This window comes from Somniosus microcephalus, chromosome 13, assembly GCF_052327205.1.
Source record: "Somniosus microcephalus isolate GS21.2 chromosome 13, FLI_Smic_1.0, whole genome shotgun sequence".
Taxonomy (NCBI): Eukaryota; Metazoa; Chordata; class Chondrichthyes; order Squaliformes; family Somniosidae; genus Somniosus; species Somniosus microcephalus.
The window spans coordinates 5,776,834-5,795,679 of NC_140999.1; the positions used below are offsets into that span (position 1 = coordinate 5,776,834).

General features: G+C 48.3%; 1 protein-coding gene across 1 annotated transcript in view; it reads right to left on the minus strand.

The window, feature by feature from the left end:
• Positions 1-12,313: 12,313 nt before the first annotated feature.
• The window catches only part of cilp2 (cartilage intermediate layer protein 2), a 59,768-nt gene continuing 53,235 nt past the window's right edge, over positions 12,314-18,846 (minus strand). Inside the window, exon 9 of the mRNA XM_086005982.1 lies at positions 12,314-16,148. Within this exon, the coding sequence (XP_085862108.1) occupies positions 13,783-16,148 (2,366 nt within the window). The 3' untranslated portion in view covers positions 12,314-13,782. The remainder of the gene's footprint in view (positions 16,149-18,846) is intronic.

Here is an 18,846-nt window from a genome sequence, read left to right on the forward strand (position 1 = left end):
TCGGTTTAACACCTCATCCGAAAGACGGCACCTCCGACCGTGCAGCGCCCCCTCCGCACTGGGAGTGTCAGCTTGGATTAGGTGCTCAAGTCTCTAGAGTGGGGCTCGAACCCATGACCTTCTGGCTCGGAGGCGCGAGTACTACCCACTGAGCCAAGCTGAATGAGGGCGGGATTCGGCCAGCCCTCGCAATCTAAACTGAGAGATGCAGACTGACGAGTTGGACGAGCTACCCATTGAACAGAACTCCATGCTTTCAACAACAACATGCGTTTATATAGCGCTTTTAATGTAGTAAAACGTCCCAAGGCGCTTCACAGGAGCAATTATCAAACAGAATTTGACACCGAGCCACATGAGCTAGTCGGGCAGTCAGCGAGATAGGTTTTAAGCACTGTCTTAAAGGAAGAGAGAGGTGGAGAGGAGAAAGTCCCCCACAGAGCTCAGCACGAGTGGTTTCTTGCGCCTGAACACAATCTCAGACTACTTCACCAGTCGTGACTCAATCTCAATTGAATTTAGATTTGTGAAAACACAGCCTCCAGCCAAATTGTTTGCAAGGCCCTATTTTTCGAAACTTGCGGTATGCAAAGACCACTGTCTATTGTGTTGAAGTTGTGGAATGCGAAGAACGCCATTACCCAATTGGCTTACAGCTAGCTGCCTCGACGGTAAGGCATTTAAGGATGAACAAGGGCCCAGTGTTCTTTGGCATGCAGGGTTCCGTGATCCAGACCAGACAGCAGGCCTGCATTTGTCATTAACTGCCTTAACCTTGAAGAATTAAAGATGTGAGGAGTCACCTCGTCGCTGACCTCCCTTACCACACGTCTCCAGAGTGTCCTCCCTTCAAAAGAACAACCTGTCCTTATTTTCATTTCTGTGAAAAGAACACATCATTGTACTGGAAATGCCTGTTATTAAACGTGTTCTTTTGGTGGGGTGGGAGGGAGGAGGAGAGGAAATCATCAGCTACAACATTGCAATTTTGTGTAATGAAGGTTTGGTTTGAAGATTTTCAGGGAAGACTATCTTATCAAGCCACTGGCTCAGTGAGTAAACGTTGTCGAGCAGCAAGTTTCCCAGGTCCCAATCCCAACCCATGCGGAGATAGCTGACCTCGGTGTCCCTGAACTAAGCCGGTGGTGGAGGGAGGGGAAGCGATCAGCCAGGGTTCCTGGAAGAAAGCAACCAGAATGATTGAGGAGCGATTATGTAAATTGGGCATGTTATCACTTGGAGAAGGGAAGATTGAGAGGTGATACGATTACTGTTTTTAGGATTCTAAAGTGATGACAATATCGACCGTGACCAGCTGCCTCACCCTGTCCAGAACAGTAGAACCAGAGGACACGGTCTGCGCTTGAATGGAGGTAAATTCAAAATTCATCTGCGGAAACAATATTTGTGAGCGAGTGGTCAATCTGTGGAACAGGCTCCCGAGGGAGACGGTGGAAACAATTAGTATTGATCCAGCTCTACCTCACCACCACTTCTTTCGACCCCTCTAAATTGTCAGATTGCTTGTCCGGCATCCAGTACTGGATGAGCAGAAATGTTCTCCAATTAAATATTGGGAAAACCGAAGCCATTGTCTTCGGTCCCCGCCACAATCTCCATTCCCTAGCCACCGACTCCATCCCTCTCCCTAGCATCTGTCTGAGGCTGAGCCAGACTGTTTGCAACCTTGGTGTCATATTTGAGCCTGAAATGAGATTCCGACCATAATTAAGACCACCTATTTCCACCTCCGTAACATCGCCCGTCTCCGCCCTTGCCTCAGCTCATCTGCTGATGAAACCCTCATCCCTCACCTCTAGACTTGACTATTCCAACCCACTCCTGGCTGGCCTCCCACATTCCACCCTACGTAAACTTGAGGTCATCCAAAACTCGGCTGCCCGTGTCCTAACTCGCACCAAGTCCCGTTCACCCATCACCCCTGTGCTTGCTGACCTACATTGGCTCCCGGTTAAGCAGCGCCTCAATTTAAAAATGCTCATCATTGTTTTTAAATCCTTCCATGGCCTCGCCCCCTCCCTGTCTCTGTTATCTCCTCCAGCCTCACAACCCCCCCCCCGAGATCTCTGCGCTCCTCTAATTCTGCCCTCTTGAGCGTCCTCGATTTTAATCGCTCCACCATTGGCGGCCGTGCCTTCAGCTGCCTGGGCCCTAAGCTCTGGAATTCCCTCCCTAAACCTCTCCGCCTCTCCTCCTTTAAGCTGCTCCTTAAAACCGACCTCTTTGACCAAGCTTTTGGTCACCTGTCCTAATGTCTCCTTATGTGGCTCGGTGTCAAATTTTTTCGTTTTATAACACTCCTGTGAAGCGCCTTGGGATGTTTTACTACGTTAAAGGTGCTGTATAAATACAAGTTGTTCATTCAAATACAAAATAGATGCAAAATAACATTTTGGAATCCAGTATCTGAGTAATTGGAGACAGGCCGTGTGGTGAGTGTAGCGTGCTCGGGAGGAACAGGTGACTCTGGACCCATGGTTCTCAAAGCTCTCCACCACTGGGGGTTTTCCTCGCCTCGTGTCTGTTGTAGACTCCTTGATCGCAGTGATTGGTCAACAACTCCATTATGGTCGTGTCCTGGGATGGTAGACTCCTTAAAACCCCCTCCAGCCCTACAACCCCACTCCCCAACTCTTCCGTCTTCTTACTCTGGCCTCTTGTGCAACCTCCCTTTGCCTCACCACTGACGCCTGTTCCTTCAGTTACCTAGACTCCATGCTCTAGAGTTTCATCCCATCCAAAAGACGGCTCCTCCGACAGGGCAGCACTGAACTGCCAGCCTTGATTATGTGTTCAAGTCTCTGGAGTGAGGCTTGAATCCACAACCTTCTGACTCAGGCGAGAGTGCTGCCCACTGAGCCATAAGGGAAACCCAAGTGCACGTCTCAATCCACCTTTGGTCCAGACCCATTCAGGAAACGCCTTGCAGGACAGGGCTGGTGACAATAGTTTTACTATCAGTGAAGCTCTGCACCTGATCTAGGACCTGAGGGGAGAGGTGACAGATTGAGGTTAACGTGCACAGGAATGCAGAAATCACTACAAATAAAATATCCCAAGGGGATTGAAAAATTTTAATGATACTTTAAATCATTTTCACGCAGAAATATTTGGCTTGGGCACTCTGGCCTTGCTTCCAGTTATTTTTTTTGTTGCTAAGAAGCTACGTTCACTTAACGTCTCAGTGCCTCGCCACCCAGAGCAGTCATCCAGTTGAACCGTCTAGACCAGGAAGTTTCAAGATTGAGTCTGCAGCCTCTCTGCTGCGATTGCCAGTTTTCAAAATTTTCAGTTGACCCCCAGCCTCAACAGCTTTTCGGGGAAATTTTTCCACATTTCCACCAACCTTTGTGTGAAGAAGTGCTTCTTGACATCAACCCCTGAACAGCCTGGCTCTAAAACAGCAATGTGATAATGACCAGATAATGGCCCATGACCGCACAAAGTGGAGGAGAAGCATCCGGGAAGGCGCCGAACACCTCGAGTCTCTTCGCTGGGAGCAAGCGGAAGCCAAGCGCAAACAGCGGAAGGAGCGCACGTCAACCCAAGCACCCCACCCACCCGCCCCTTCAACCACCTGTGACAGAGCCTGTAGGTCCCGCATTGGACTCATCAGTCACCTGAGAACTCATTTTTAATGTGGAAGCAAGTCATCCTCGGTTCTGAGGGACTGCCTAAGAAGAAGAAGTAAGAATGGGTACGGTAGCATAGTGGTTATGTTACTGGATTAATGATCTGGAGACGTAAGTTCAAATCCCACCACAGGCAGATGGGGAATTTAAATTCAATTAATTAAATAAATCTGGAATAAAAAGCTAGTATGAAACTACCGGATTGTCATAAAAACCCATCTGGTTCTCTAATGTCCTTTAGGGAAGGAAATCTGCCACCCTTACCCGGTCTGGCCTATGTGTGACTCCAGACCCACAGCAATGTGGTTGACTCTTAACTGCCCACTGCGGTTCAAGAAGGCGGCTCACCACCACCTTCGCAACTAGGGATGGGCAATAAATGCCGGCCTTGCCAGCGACGCCCACATCGCATGAACGAATAAAAAAAAACAAATCTGTTTTTACGTGTTGGTTGAAGGATAAGTATTAGCCCAGAGCTTCCCTGCTCTTCGAAATAGTGTCATGGGATCTTTTATGTCCACCTGAGAGAACAGACGGGACCTCGGTTTAACGTTTCATCTGAAAGACGGCACCTTCGACAATGCAGCATTCACTCACCACTGGCACTGAGAGTGTCAGCCTACATTTTGTGCTCAAGATAGAGTAAATAAAGAGAAACTCTTTCCAATGGCTGAAGGGTCAATAACCAGAGGGCACAGATTTAAGGTGATTGGCAAAAGAACCAGAGGCGACATGAGGGGAAACTTTTTTACGCAACGAGTGGTTAGGATTTGGAATGCGCTGCCTGATAGGGCGGTGAGTAAGGATTCAATAATAGCCTTCAAAGGGGAATTGGATAAATACTTGAAGGAGAAAAAATTGCAGGGATATGGGGAAAGAGCGGGGGAGTGGGACTGACTGGATTAGCCGGCGCAGACTGAATGGGCCAAATGGCCTCGTTTTGTGCTGTACTATTCAATGATTCTAAGTCTCTGGAGTGGGACTTGAACCCTCAATCTTCTGACACAGAGGCAAGAGCGCTACCCACGGAGCTACAGTTTACACTGCTCTAATCATTGCCCCTAGCTAACTGAGCACAGATAGGGGATGAGGTGGACCCTTTTCTTATTCGGTCGTCGAGGGAGCCCTGACAGTCATTTTGAATAGACGCGGTATGTTTTTCCCCCACACCACTTTATTTAAAGGTTTTCAAAGTGAACAATGGTTCAGCAAATACATGAGATTGAGCAACTGGCAGAATATTACACAATGCAAAGATAACGTACATCCGGAAACAGAGCTGGTCACAGGTAAAACTACAACCGAACAAAATGTGGCTCAGGGAAACAATACCACAGCAATTTGCGGGAAACGCCCAGGACACAAAGTTGGATGTTCTAAAAGGAGCCAACCTAGGCCTTGGAGGGTGCAGAGGAGATTTACCAGAACAATACCAGGGACGAGGAACTTCAGTTACGTGGAGAGACTAGAGAACGAGGGGCATAGTCTCGGGATAAGGGGTCGGCCATTTAGGACTGAGGTGAGAAATTTCTTCACGCGGAGGGTTGCAAATCTTTGGGATTCTCTACCCCAGAGGGTTGTGGATGCTCAGTCGTTGAGTATATTCAAGTCTGAGATCGATAGATTTTTGGACTCTAGGGGAATCGAGGGATATGGGGATCGGGCAGGAAAGTGGAGTTGAGGTCGATGATCAGCCATGATCTTATTGAATGGCGGAGCAGGCGCGAGAGGCCGTATGGCCGACTCCTGCTCCTATTTCTTATGTTCTCGAGAAACTGGGATTGTTCTCCTTAAAGCAGAGAAGGTTAAGGGGAGAATTAATAGAGGTGTTCAAAATTATGAGTGGTTTTGGTAGAGTAAATAAGGAGAAACTGTTTCCAGTGGCAGGAGGGTCGGTAACCAGAGGACACAGATTGAAGATAATTGGCAAAAGAACCAGAGGGGGAGATGAGAATGTAGACACCTAATGTGCACCCCTCTTTCTCAACACTGACATAAAGTACACAACAAGCAGTACAGGTGTAAGGGAACGCAACATGCTGGTTTGGAGGACCACCAACATCTCACTAGGGAAAAACACGTCCCTCAAGTCCAGCTCCTACCACATCCAACCAGTGTTCCCTGGAGAGTATCCGGGAGAGGAGTCAAGATTAGGAGGGAAGGAGCTAGCATTCTCTGAAGAAATACATAAATGTCCTCACAACGAGGTGCGGACGAGCAGGAAGCTGTTGGTTGGGGGGGGGGGGGTTCAGTCCTGTTCGCCCAAGAAATCCTACTGGAAACTCTACAGTACTTTGATTAGCACGAGTGTGCATGCGTGCTGATGGGTATCCTATGTGCAGACGTTTGTGTGTCTCCGCGGCTGAATAAGTTAATGAAGACGAGAGCACGATTGAAAGGAAACAAAAATTATTCTCTACAGGAGTAAAGACGAAACGATACCATTACTGACTTCTACATAACAAGGATGTACATTATGGTACATTTCTCTTAAAAATGACACATAAACTAAAGAAATAAACACAAAACATGCAGTAAATAAATTTTACAATAATTTACAGGCGATGGAGTGTTGCTTTAAGTTTTAAATCCAGTTGAGTGAGATAACCATATTGGGATTACCTCAAATACTGCCAAAAAAAATGAAATAAAGTGTTTCCAACTGGACAATGTTCATTTTCTTGTTGCAACAGATCAGGATTGATTTTTTTTTGTTTTGGCACAATACTGTTGCTTCATCTCTGGGACATAGCTCAAGAACAAATCTCCTTTTTTCTGATGGTGAAGTCTTGCCAGGACCTAGTTGAATCCATTCCAGATCAGGCATCGCTCCCCCTCCCTAACTCTCTAACCTCCTCCAGCCCTGCAACCCTCCGAGATCTCCGAGCTCCTCCAATTCTGGCCTCTTGCGCATTCCCCGATTTCCATCGCTCCATCGTTGGCGGCCGTGCCTTCGGCTGCCTGGGCCCCAAGCTCTGGAATTCTCTCCCTAAACCTCTCCGCCTCTCTCTCCTCCTTTAAGACACTCCTTAAAACCTACCTCTTTGACCAAGCTTTTGGTCACCTGCCCTAATATCTCCTTATGTGGCTCGGTGTCAAATTTTATTTGATAATCGCTCCTGTGAAGCACCTCGGGATGTTTTACCACGTTAAAGGCGCTATATAAATGCAAATTGTCATTGTTGTTAGGACACTACCTTTTTGCCAGTTGGGTCTGAATGAACACCATACAAGTGACTAATGCTGCATTCACACTCTGTATGTTTAACGTCAGGGTGAAGCCAAAATTGCTTCTCACCAATGCTACACTTGCATTGACAAATCGAATATGGAAGATTCAAAACTGACACTAAAATTGGCATTTATTTATCTACATATGAATGATTAGATCTTCCAGTGCATCAGGGGGTGCCATTTGGCATTGGCATTATCTGAGGAAGGATGTTCTTGCCATGGAGGGAGTGCAGCGAAGATTCCCCAGACTGATACCAGGGATGGCAGGAATGACATATGAGGAGAGATTGGGTCGATTGGGCTTGTACTCGCTGGAGTTTAGAAGAATGAGAGGGGATCTCATTGAAACTTATAAAATTCTAACAGGACTGGACAGACTAGATGCAGGAAGGATGTTCCCGATGGTCGGGGAGTCCAGAACCAGGGGTCACAGTCTAAGGATAAGGGGTAAGCCATTTAGGACAGAGATGAGGAGGAATTTCTTCACCCAGAGAGTGGTGAACCTGTGGAATTCTCTACCACAGAAGGCAGTGGAGGCCAATTCATTAAATATATTCAAGAAGGAGTTGGATATATTTCTTAAGGCTAAAGGGATCAAGGAATATGGGGAGAAAGCAGGGACAGGGTACTGAATTTGGATGATCAGCCATGATCTCGTTGAATGGCGGTGCAGGCTCAAGGGGCCGAATGGCCTACTCTTGCTCCTATCTTCTATGTAACTATGGCAATGGCTTATCAAAGCTGCTGTGATACTGAAACACCTCAGGTCTTGGAAATGTGACCAATGCTGAGGCTAGTTGTTGGTTTACCAACGTAATACTCCCTGGAGATGCTGGGGTCTAAACTTAGGCCGTCAACTCCCCCACAGGATTAGTTCAAGTTGAGACTGAATAAATCTGGTTTGAGCAACGTGAGGAGCTGGAGGAATAAAAGGTCACAGAATATAAGTCACTGTTCTCGATGTACAGCAACATGGACCTGAACAACTGGAGACCTTGCAGCAATGTGCATCATGATTAGGCCATTCTAGCTTTCACATTGCTGCCAGCAGCCATTAATTAATAAATGAAAGAAAAATTTTTTTTATAGTGCATTTCACAACCTCACACCCTTCCCAAAGCGCTTCACAGCCAATTAAGTACTTTCTAAAATAAAAACAGAAAATGCTGGAGATACTCAGCAGGTCAGGCAGCATCTGTGAAGAGAGAAACAGAGTTAACGTTTCAGGTCGATGACCTTTCGTCAGAACTGGAAAAAAGCAGGAAATGGAACAGATTTTTAAGCAAGTTTAGGGGCTGGGAAAGGGGGGAGGGGATGAAAGAACAAAAGGGAAGGTCTGTGATAGGATAGAAGGCAGGAGAGGTTAAGAGACATTAAGAGATATTCAAGGCAAAAGGAGATGGTAATGGGACAGGTTAAGAAACAAAGGATGGCTCAGGATGAAGTGTGAATTGCACCGGCAGAATGGAAGACAGCTGCCCTGTGAGAGAGAAGAAAAAAAGACAAAAGGTGTGGATAAAAAAAAATATATATATATAATAGGGGCTGAGGTTATGATCTGAAATTGTTGAACTCGATATTGAGTCCAGAGGGCTGTAAAGTGCCTAATCGAAAGATGAGGTGCTGTTCCTCGAGCTTACGCTGAGCTTCCGTGGAACAATGCAAGAGGCCGAGGACGGTGAGGTCTGAGTGGAGCGGTGAATTAAAATGACAGGCAACCGGAAGCTCAGGGTCCCCCTTACGGACTGAACGGAGGTGTTCCGCAAAGCGGTCACCCAATCTGCGTTTGGTCTCCCCAATACAATATATACTAAATTGCAAGTAGTACAAGTAAATCGCTGTTTCACCTGGAAGGGGTGAGGTATAAGGGCATGTGTTGCATCTCCTGCACTTGCATGGGAAGGTGCCGGGCGAAGGGGAAGGAGTGTTGGGGGTGATAGAGGAGCGGACCAGGGTGTCGCGGAGGGAGCGGTTCCTTCAGAATGCTGAAAGGGGAGGTGAGGGGAAGATGTATCCGCAGTATTTTCTTTTTGTCTAAGTACTTTCTGAAGTGTAGTCACTGTAGGAAACATAAAAGCCAATTTACAAGCAGCAAGCTCCCACAGACAGCAATATGATAATGACCAGATAATCTGTTTTAGCTGTTGGTTGAGGAATAAATATTGACCAGGACGCTGGGGAAAACCCCCCTGCTCTTCTTCCAATAATACCATGGGATTTTTAAAATCCATCAGGGAGGGTAGACGGGGCCTCAGATTAACGTCTCATCCGAAAGACAGCACCTCCGACAGTGCTGCACTCCCTCAGCACTGCAGTGGAGTGTCAGCCTGGATTATGTGCTCAAGTCTCTGGAGTGGGGCTCGAACCCTTCTGACTCTGAGGTGGGAGCACTACCACCCACTGAAAGAGTTATTGAGGTAGGGACTCATTTAAAAAGCAAATTTTGACAAGTACTTGAAACAGAAAAATACATTAAAAAAAATGAGGGTGCAGGCAGGGAAATGGGATAAATAAATGTAGAAAGCTCCAGTCAAAGAACAAGTTGAATGGCCTCCTTCAGTGACAAAAAAAAAATAGTGCCATGACCTCAGGTCGTCCAAAAGCGCTTTACAGCTAATGAAGTATGTCTGAAGTGTAGTCCCTGCTGTAATGTAGGAAATGCTGTAAATTCTATGATAAAACACTAATTTCCAATGCAGAACTCCTTGGGAAAATTGGGCAAAAGCCTTGTTCTGTCAAAGTTTTCATTTGGTGACCTTAGACTTTGAGATAATTTTTAACTTGTTTCTTGGCAGTGATGTTGTCCCTGGATTACAACATTAGCTTCCCTTTGCCAAGATCTTCCAATGCTTTTGGCCCAACTTGCTGCAATCATCTGGTTGTAGTGTGGCTTACAATGCTGGGCAGTTTTTCATTCATTTTTACATTGAGTAACCCGAGGTGAAGGGCCAAGGCCCATAGCTGAAAAGAGTAGGAAGAGATGTTGAAACTAATCAAAGAAAGAACTTGGATGTCTACAGCGCCTTTCACGACCTCAGGACCAAAGCAATTTACAGCCAATGAAGTTACTGTTGTAGGGCAACAAAAGAAGTGGCGGAGAAATGCCAAGACTGGGTTTTATTGTCTGCAGATTGTAGAAAGAAAGGAAAAGGTTTCATATATTTAAGGTCTTGAGAAGGAATGAGTTGAGTTGAACTATGGGAGAACCAATTCATTTTAATTCAACGCTCCATTCCCACTCGGACCTCACCGTCCTTGGCCTCTTGTATTGTTCCACGGAAGCTCAACGTAAGCTCGAGGAACAGCACCTCATCTTCCGTTTAGGCACTCTGCAGCCTTCCGGACTCAATATCGAGTTCAACAATTTCAGATCATAACCTCGGCCCCTATTTCATTTTTTCTTGTAATTTTTCCACTCCTTCCCCCCCCCCCCTTTCCTTTTGTTTCACTCTCACACCTGGCAGCTATCTCTTGCCCTGCCAGTACACTTTACACCCAATCTCAGCCTATTACCATCTTGTCTAGCTTCTAACACCTTTCATTGTCTCTTTTTTACTTCTCTTGTTTCTTTTATTCTTTTGTCCGATCGCAGCCCTGCCTCCGATGCATCTTTTCTTTCCAGTTTTGAAGAAGGGTTCGACCCGAAACGTCAACTCAAATTCCTCTCCACGGATGTTGCCTGACCTGCTGAGTTTTTCCAGCATTTTCTGTTGTTATTTCTGATTAGATTAACCCTTTGGAGACTGAGCATTCTTTGGAGCTTTCATAGTTTTTATTTATTCTTGGGATGTGGGCGGAACTGGCAAATCTGGCATTTATTGCCCATCCCTAGTTGCCCAAGCCCCCCCCTCCCTATCTCTGTCACCTCCTCCAGCCCTACAACCCTCCGAGATCTCTGCGCTCCTCCAATTCTGGCCTCTTGCGCATCCCCCGATTTCCATCGCTCCGCCATTGGCGGCCGTGCCTCCAGCTGCCTGGGCCCCTGAGCTCTGGAATTCCCTCCCTAAACCTCTCCGCCTCTCTCTCCTGCTTTAAAACGCTCCTTTAAAACCTACCCCTTTGACCTCTGCCCTAATATCTCCTTATCTGGCTTGTTGTCAAATTTTGTTTGATGACGCTCCTGTGAAGCGCCTTGGGACATTTTACTACATTAAAGATGCTCTACAAATTCAAGTGGTTTTTGTTATAGTAGTTTGATACAACTGAGTGGCTTGCCAGGCTATTTCAGAAGAGTCAACCACGTTGGTGTGGGAATGGAGGCCAGACCGGGTAAGGACGACAGGTTTCATTCCTTAAAAGGACATTAGTGAACCAGTTGGGTTTTTAACGACAATCTGACAGCTTCACGGTCATTTTTACTGATCCCAGCTTTTTAATTCCAGATTTCCACTGGTAGGAGCTGGATCAGAACATAGGAAATTGTGAGATTAAATTAAAAAAAACACCGGGGTCCATCTAATTCGCCTTCTACCATCCTGGGAGTCGCACGATACGATAATGGAGTCGTTGACCAATCACAGCGATCAGTCTCTATCAGCGAGTCTGCAACAGACCCAGACACGAGGTGAGGAAAACCCCCAGTGGTGGAGAGCTTTGGGAACCACAAGTATTCCGGAGCCCCACTTCAGTATTTGAGGGTGCAGTTAAACTGCTACTTTTGTGTCACAGTGAAGTAGCTTCCATGTCGCAGCAACGCAAAAGTGAGAGTATAACTCTGGCATCAGGTTCTGATCCAATTGCAGGGGCTCCCCATTCCAAGAACAAAGCCAGCGACTACCTGCAATCCAGTCGCTACTCCAGACATTCCCTGATTCACCAGCTGAGTTTCACTCCATGTTACCAGCACTGCAAGTTAGATTGGTGAATGTGACAACCTCACTATACCCCCGCCCAAGATCTCTGCGCGCCTCCAATTCTGGCCTCGTGAGCATCCCCCGATTTCCTTTGCTCCACCATTGGCGGCCGTGTCTTCTGTTGCCTGGGCCCTAAGCTCTGGAATTCCCTCCATAAACCTCTCCGCCTCTCCTCCTTTAAGACGCTCTTTAAAACCGACCTCTTTGATCAAGCATCTGCCCTAATTTCTCCTTTATGTGGCTCGGTGTTAAAATTTGTTTGATAACCTTCCTGTGAAGCACCTTGGGATGTTTTACTACGTTAAAGGCGCTATATAAATACAAGTTGTTGTTGTTGATAAGTGCGTAGTAAATCTTCTGAGCAGTAAGTTAGGAATTTCCATCTCAAAGGGGACATCTTGTACAGATTTTGCTTCCTACCAGTCTATCTGCTCTTTTAAAAGGAGTTTAGCTAAATTGGGTTATTTCCTAAATAGAGCACCCTGCAGTTTTACAATTGCATCTTGTAAAGAACAGAAATTCTGCTTCATGTCACCAAAAGTATTTGCTTCTCTCCCCCTCCCACCCCCCCTGCTCATCAATGGTCTGGGACTGGAGTCACATATAGGTCCAGACAGGGTAAGGACGGCAAGTTTCCGTCCCTAAAAGGACATTAATGAACCCGTTGGGTTTTTACGACAATCCGGCAGCTTGATGTTCACTTTTATTGGTACCAGCTTTTTATTTCCAGATTTTGAAAAACCTTGAGTTTATATTTTAAACTGCCATGGTGGGATTTGAACTCACGTTCTCTGAATTACTAGTGCAATAACATCACAACTGCACTACCAGAACTCTTCATCCATGCTCCCTCTACTCTGTCTGACCAACACATCATGATCATAGGATCAGAAGGACCGCTCCCAAATCATAAAAAGAAAAAAAGACTTGCATTTCTATAGCGCCTTTCACAACCACCGGACATCCTGAAGTGCTTCACAGCCAATGAAGTACTTTTTTGAAGTGTAGTCGCTGTTGTAATGTAGGAAACGTGGCAGCCAATTTGCGCACAGCAAGCTCCCACAAACAGCAATGTGATAATGACCAGATAATCTGTTTCAGATATTGATTGAGGGATAACGTCACTGTTCTTCGAAATCGTGCCGTGGGATCTTTTACATCCGCCCGAGAGGGCAGATGGGGCCTCAGTTTAACGTCTCATCCAAAAGACGGCACCCCCAACAGTGCAGCACTCCCTCAGTACTGCACCCCCAACAGTGCAGCGCTCCCTCAGTACGGCACCCCCAACAGTGCAGTGCTCCCTCAGTACTGCACCCCCAACAGTGCAGTGCTCCCTCAGTACTGCACCCCCAACAGTGCAGTGCTCCCTCAGTACTGCACCCCCAACAGTGCAGTGCTCCCTCAGTACTGCACCCCCAACAGTGCAGTGCTCCCTCAGTACTGCACCCCCAACAGTGCAGTGCTCCCTCAGTACTGCACCCCCAACAGTGCAGCGCTCCCTCAGTACTGCACTGGAACGCCAGCCTAGATTTCTTTGTGCTCGAGTTTCTGGAGTGGGTCTTGTACCCACAACATTCTGACTCTCAGAGGTAAGAAGTGCTACCCACCGAGCCACAGCTGACACTCTGAACATCCTGTCGAACTCACCGAGGAACAGTGACAGCGTGTGCCAAATAGCGGGCGGTTTTGAGCTACCAGCCCACCTCCACTCGGAACTGGCTTGAAACTCCCCCCCAGGTTCACGTCACATAGGAGCCTGTAACCAACAGGGAGAGGGAACTTCCAGCCCATCAGTTTGGGGGGTGCATTTGGTCCCGATGCCCAGAGGTGAAAGGTCAGTACAGTAATGTGCCCCAACAAACGTCCAATCTACACAGTTGAGCATGGCCTTGATTGACTGCGTACAGTGCTAAAGAATCCCCCACCCTATCAAAAAATGTCCCTTAGAAAACAAGAATTCAGCTGCTATCACTATAGTGTTCACTATATACAGATCTTACAATATACCTATCAATTTGGGATCAAGAAAAGTCCATTCCAATCTACTGTCTTCTGATGTTTCTGTTGACTATCCGGGCCCTGCGATTCCTTTGCCCCGAAGGGTAGGCTACAATCCGAGATTGCGCCGGTCGGATTTGTGTCAGTCTCCTCATTTCCACCCCAATCTGTGTCAGTGTCTCGGCCGGAGAGGTCTGGATCCGCTGGAAGAGGCTCTGGCGGGTCACAGGCTTCTCCTGACAGCTGAAGGTCAAGGCGTTGCCGAGGTCGACCTTCATCTCTCGGGAGAAGCCGTCGGAGGTGCCGTCGAAGCAGCGGCCGATGGCGATCTCCTTGGCCAGCCTCGGGTTTTGGTCGGTGACGGTGTAGATGCCGTAGTTGTGGCCCAGCGGGTCGACGGGGGCCAGCATGCTGAAAGCGGCCGTGTCGTTGTTCAGGGCCAAGGGCGGGTGCCTCCGCAGGTACTCCTGCAGCAGGCTGTTAATCCCGGTACGGCGGCAGCCGCCCTGGGAGATCAGCGTCACCAGAGTGCGGTCAACCTTGCTCTGGTCGAACAGCATGCCGCCGCATTTGAACTCGACGCAAGCGGACGAAATGTTGTGGTTGACCAGATCCCGGACGCTGCGCACGTCGCGGATGCCGTACAGCTGCCCCACGGTCTCCGGGTGCGTGCTGCCGGTGTTGCGCGACCTCACCATGACTTCCTGCGGCCCATTAATTTTGACCTTAACATAGCAGGCGCGGAACTCTTGCGGGTTGGGCCACCAGGAGAGGTAGTCCCCGGTCCAACTGGTCAAGTCATTCTCCTCAAAAGGCACCACGTCGTACTCGTACTTGTCCTTTTCCACTTTGTAAAATCTGAAGTGGTTGGCCGAGATGGGGGCATCCTCACAGTCTTTCACGTCCTGGTACGCGTAGATCGGGCCATTTGTCTCGTCAATGTTATTTGCGTTGGGTTTAGCGAGATTAATTTTGAAGGCCGTTTTCTTCAGCTTTTCGTCCTCGTGGTCCGTCCTCTGGTAGTCAAGCTTGCCGAGGAAGGGCTGAGACACGCCAATGATGTTGGGGTTCATCTTGGGACTTGAGGCGGCGGCCTCCAGTTCCTCGGCGCCGAGGGTGCCCGTAACGTAAGCGGTGTAAGCGTCCGGTCTCTCGGCGTCACAGAAGGCGGGAAGGCAGGCCCCGTTAGGCCCCGTTATTACACTGTCAAAACGCCCCCAGGCCCGAGGATTGGCCGTGTAGCCGGGCAGAGGTTCCAGGTTAATCAGTGATATCACAACTCCCTCTAGTTGCTCGCTGGGCAAGAACTTCTCGCTCATGTAGGCCCTTACTTTCACGTAGCAACGCCTGCCTTCCGGAACGTCCAGGTTGAAAAGCCGACGCTCCCGGATCTCCATGTTGCCGATCAAGAAGGTCCTCTCCTCGCGTTTGCTTCGCTTTCTCTTCTCGAGGTGGAAGAGGCTCTCTTCCTCCCAGAAACCAGTGTTCGGGTTCAAGGACCACAGCCTCATCATCTGCACGTGCTCCGGCATCTTGATGCTGGCGGTGTCGAGGTAGACCGTGACCCAGGCGGCTTCAAGGGCCTCGTTCGATAGTTCCTCCCGGAAGTCTGCTGAGAACATGCCGTAGGTCCTCAGTGGGAGAACATCCCCCTCTTCATCCACAAAGTTCAGGTCGCTCGAGGCAGTCGTGGCTAGGGTGATGTTCCTCGGGTCCAGAAAGGTCACACTGGCCTTGACTTTCCCACTGTAGCTCTCCCCGTTGCTTCTGCGGAATGTGTTGGGTGGAATTTCTATCTTGCCAATGGTGTCCTCCCCTTCCATTTCTCCCAGGGGAATGGTGATGCCTTTGGTAGAGTCGATTTCTATTGGCTCTGATTTCCTCATTAGCTTGACCTCAAAGTACACTGCGCCGCTTTTCCGGTCAAAAGGAAAGACCTTAACGGTGTCCACAAACTTGTTCAGCCTGTCGACAAACTGGACAACAAGTCTTTCCGTTTCTTGAGGTACCTGAATGGTGAAGGTCCCCTTGTAGCCTGTCAGGCCAACTCTCTCGTTGCCCACGACGATCTGCCCGAATCGGAGTGGCTCCCCGTTATCCGCCGCCACCGCCCTCCCTCTGACTAACACCTTGGGCTCCAGGCACCTCTTGCAGCCGCACTCAGCCACCACCTTGATGGGAAGGACGTATCCCTGGCACGGGACCTCCTCGCGCTTCATCCGCTTCACCCCGCAGCAGTAGCTCGTGCTGTCCTTGCAGTGGAGGTCAGAGTTCAGGTCCCCGGCACACCTGCTGTTGGGGCACTTCCTGACGTCGTAGTAGAGCGAATTGGTCACCGCCTGAAAGCAGTTCCCTGGCAGTTTGATGAAATGCTCCAGTGGTTGCGAGTTGCAGTTTGGTTGACCTTTGGCTGAAGAAAAAGGGAGGCAGAAATACAAAAGAAAAGGTTACAGGATTACTAAGTATTTACAGCACAGAAACAGGCCATTCGGCCCAACTGCTCCGTGTCGGTGTTTCTGCTCCGCACCAGCGTCCTCCCACCCCTCTTCATCTCACCCCATCAGCATATCCTTCTATTCCTTTCTCCCTCGTGTTTATCCAGCTTCCCCTTAAATGTATCTCTGCTATTCGCCTCAACCACTCCCTGTGGTAGCGAGTTCCACACTCTCACCACTCTCTGGGTAAAGAAGTTTCTCCTGAATTCTCTAATAGGTGTCAGCCGTGGCTCAGTTGGTAGCACACTCGCCTCTGTCATGGATGAAGGAACTTCTGGAGACGACTAGGCAGCGACATAGTAAATGCGTACACGTTTAGTATTCCTCGTCAGATCAGAATTACGTTTGTATTTACAATTACATAGGAACAGGAGGAGGCCATTTAGCCCCTCGAGCCTGTGCCGCCATTGACCGAGATCATGGCTGATCTGTATCTTTAACTCCACCCTTGGTTCCGTAACCTTTAATACCCTTGCCTAGCAAAAGTCTTATCGATCCCAGATTTAAAATGATTAATTGAGCCCCAGCATCGACTGCCTTTTGGGGGAAAGAGAGTTCCACACTTCTACCACCCTCTGCGTGAAGAGGTGTTTTCCTCTCTTTTTTTGTTTAATACTTTGGGTGTGTTAAAAATCTCATCCTCATCAAGAAACTACTCATGAAATAACGCTGGACAGCCAGCTGGTGGCGCTGTCCAAGAAGTATAAATACTCGGGCGTGGGCCCAGCTACCCAGGGACATTTTGTAAGACAAGGAACTAGTGAAGTACAACTAGACCTCCATGTTCTGAAACAAGTTGATTAAAGCCTTGCTTTACGCTCAAACCAAGTGCGTAGTGAGTTTTATTACGTCAGGGTGTGACTGCGATATCGGCGCTGTCCACCCTGCTCACGCTGCTTGTGAAAGCTGCAAAAAAAAAAAGCTCGTGAGCATCACACACCATCAACATTGTAGGTGTTTATTTCTAACCGAGGCCTTAAACGTTCTTTTTTGTAAACATCAGCTCAGTTCCCCAGCAGTATCCCTGTTAGCAGCTCCACCCGCCCGCCGACTTTTTGGAGGACTTTAACTTTTCAGGCTGTTTTTTCTACAAGAAACATTTTGTTCCATTTTGGCACGGAGCTGTGTATCTGTCAACACCCTGAAACCAGTTGCTTTTTATTTTACGGCTCTCTGCTTGTATATAGTTTGCTGGCGAATTTACTGGGATATTTTATGCAGACATTAATGTGAAAGAATCTGCAGCTCCCTTTGAACCTCTTCCACGTTAAATTAAAGTCCAGCAACGCGACCCACAGCAATTCCACAAAATGGGCCAGAGGACTTTAACAGGCGGCTAAAGCTGGTTCAACCATTGCCAGACTCAACATTTATATATTTTTTAAAAATCTTTTGTTGGTGATTATTAGCCCTAGTGTTATAGCTTTTATCCTTGTCTGTTCCAGGAGCGGCCACTGAATCCGGCCCAGCTCGAGGTGAAATGAAAGTCGCCAATGGTCGAGTGGGTTGGAGCAACCTGTGTCTGTTCCTCTAAGGAGCCCTCGCTGGACTCCCTGAGTTGACGGCATTAGAGGTGCCAAGGTGAAAGAGATACGAGGGAGGTTAAAGGTGGATAGGAGGGCAGAGCCTGGTGCTGGGGGAATGGAGGGTAGGAGAGTAATGAAGGGTGGAGGAGGCAGGTGGAGTAGGGAAGCGAGTGAGGGTAAAGGAAGGAGGGAGGTGGAGAAGAAGAAGACGACGACTTTCATTTATATAGTGCCTTTCACGACCACCGGACGTCTCAAAGCGCTTTACAGCCAATGAAGTACTTTTGAAGTGGAGTCACTGTTGCAGTGTGGGAAACACGGCAGCCAATTTGCGCACAGCAAGCTCCCACAAACAGCAATGTGATAACGACCAGATCATCTGTTTTTGTTATGTTGGTTGAGGGATAAATATTGGGCCCCAGGACACCGGGGAGAACTCCCTTGCTCTTCTTCGAAATAGTGGCCCTGGGATCTTTTATATCCACCTGAGAGAGCAGATGGGGCCTCGGTTTAACGTCTCATCCAAACGACGGCACCTCCGACAGTGCAGCACTCCCTCAGCACTGCACTGGGAGTGTCGGCCTAGCTTTATGTGCTCAAGTTCCTGGAGTGGGACTCGAACCCACAACCTTCTGACTCAGAGGCGAGGGTGCTGCCCACTGAGCCACAGCTGACACTAGGTAGAGGAATGAGGTGGGGGTAGAGGAGGGTAGAGTGTACAATAGGGTACGGTAGTGCAGTCTTTATGTTACTGGTCAAGTAATCCAGTGACTGGATTAATCATCCAGTAGAATGCGAGTTCAAGTCCCAGCACGGTAGTTTGAGAATTTGAATTCAGTTTTTTTTAACAAATCTGGAAATTAAAAGTTGGTATCAGTAAAAGTGACCATGAAGCTGTCAGATTGTCATAAAAACTCAACCGGTTCACTAAAGTCCTTTAGGGAAGGAAACCTGCCGGCCTTACCCGGTCTGGGCCTACATGTGACTCCAGTCCCTCACCAACATGGTTGACTCTTAGCCCCCTCCCCCTCCCCTCTGAAGTGGCCCAGCAAACCCCTCAGTTCTTTCAAATCGCTATCAGCAGTTC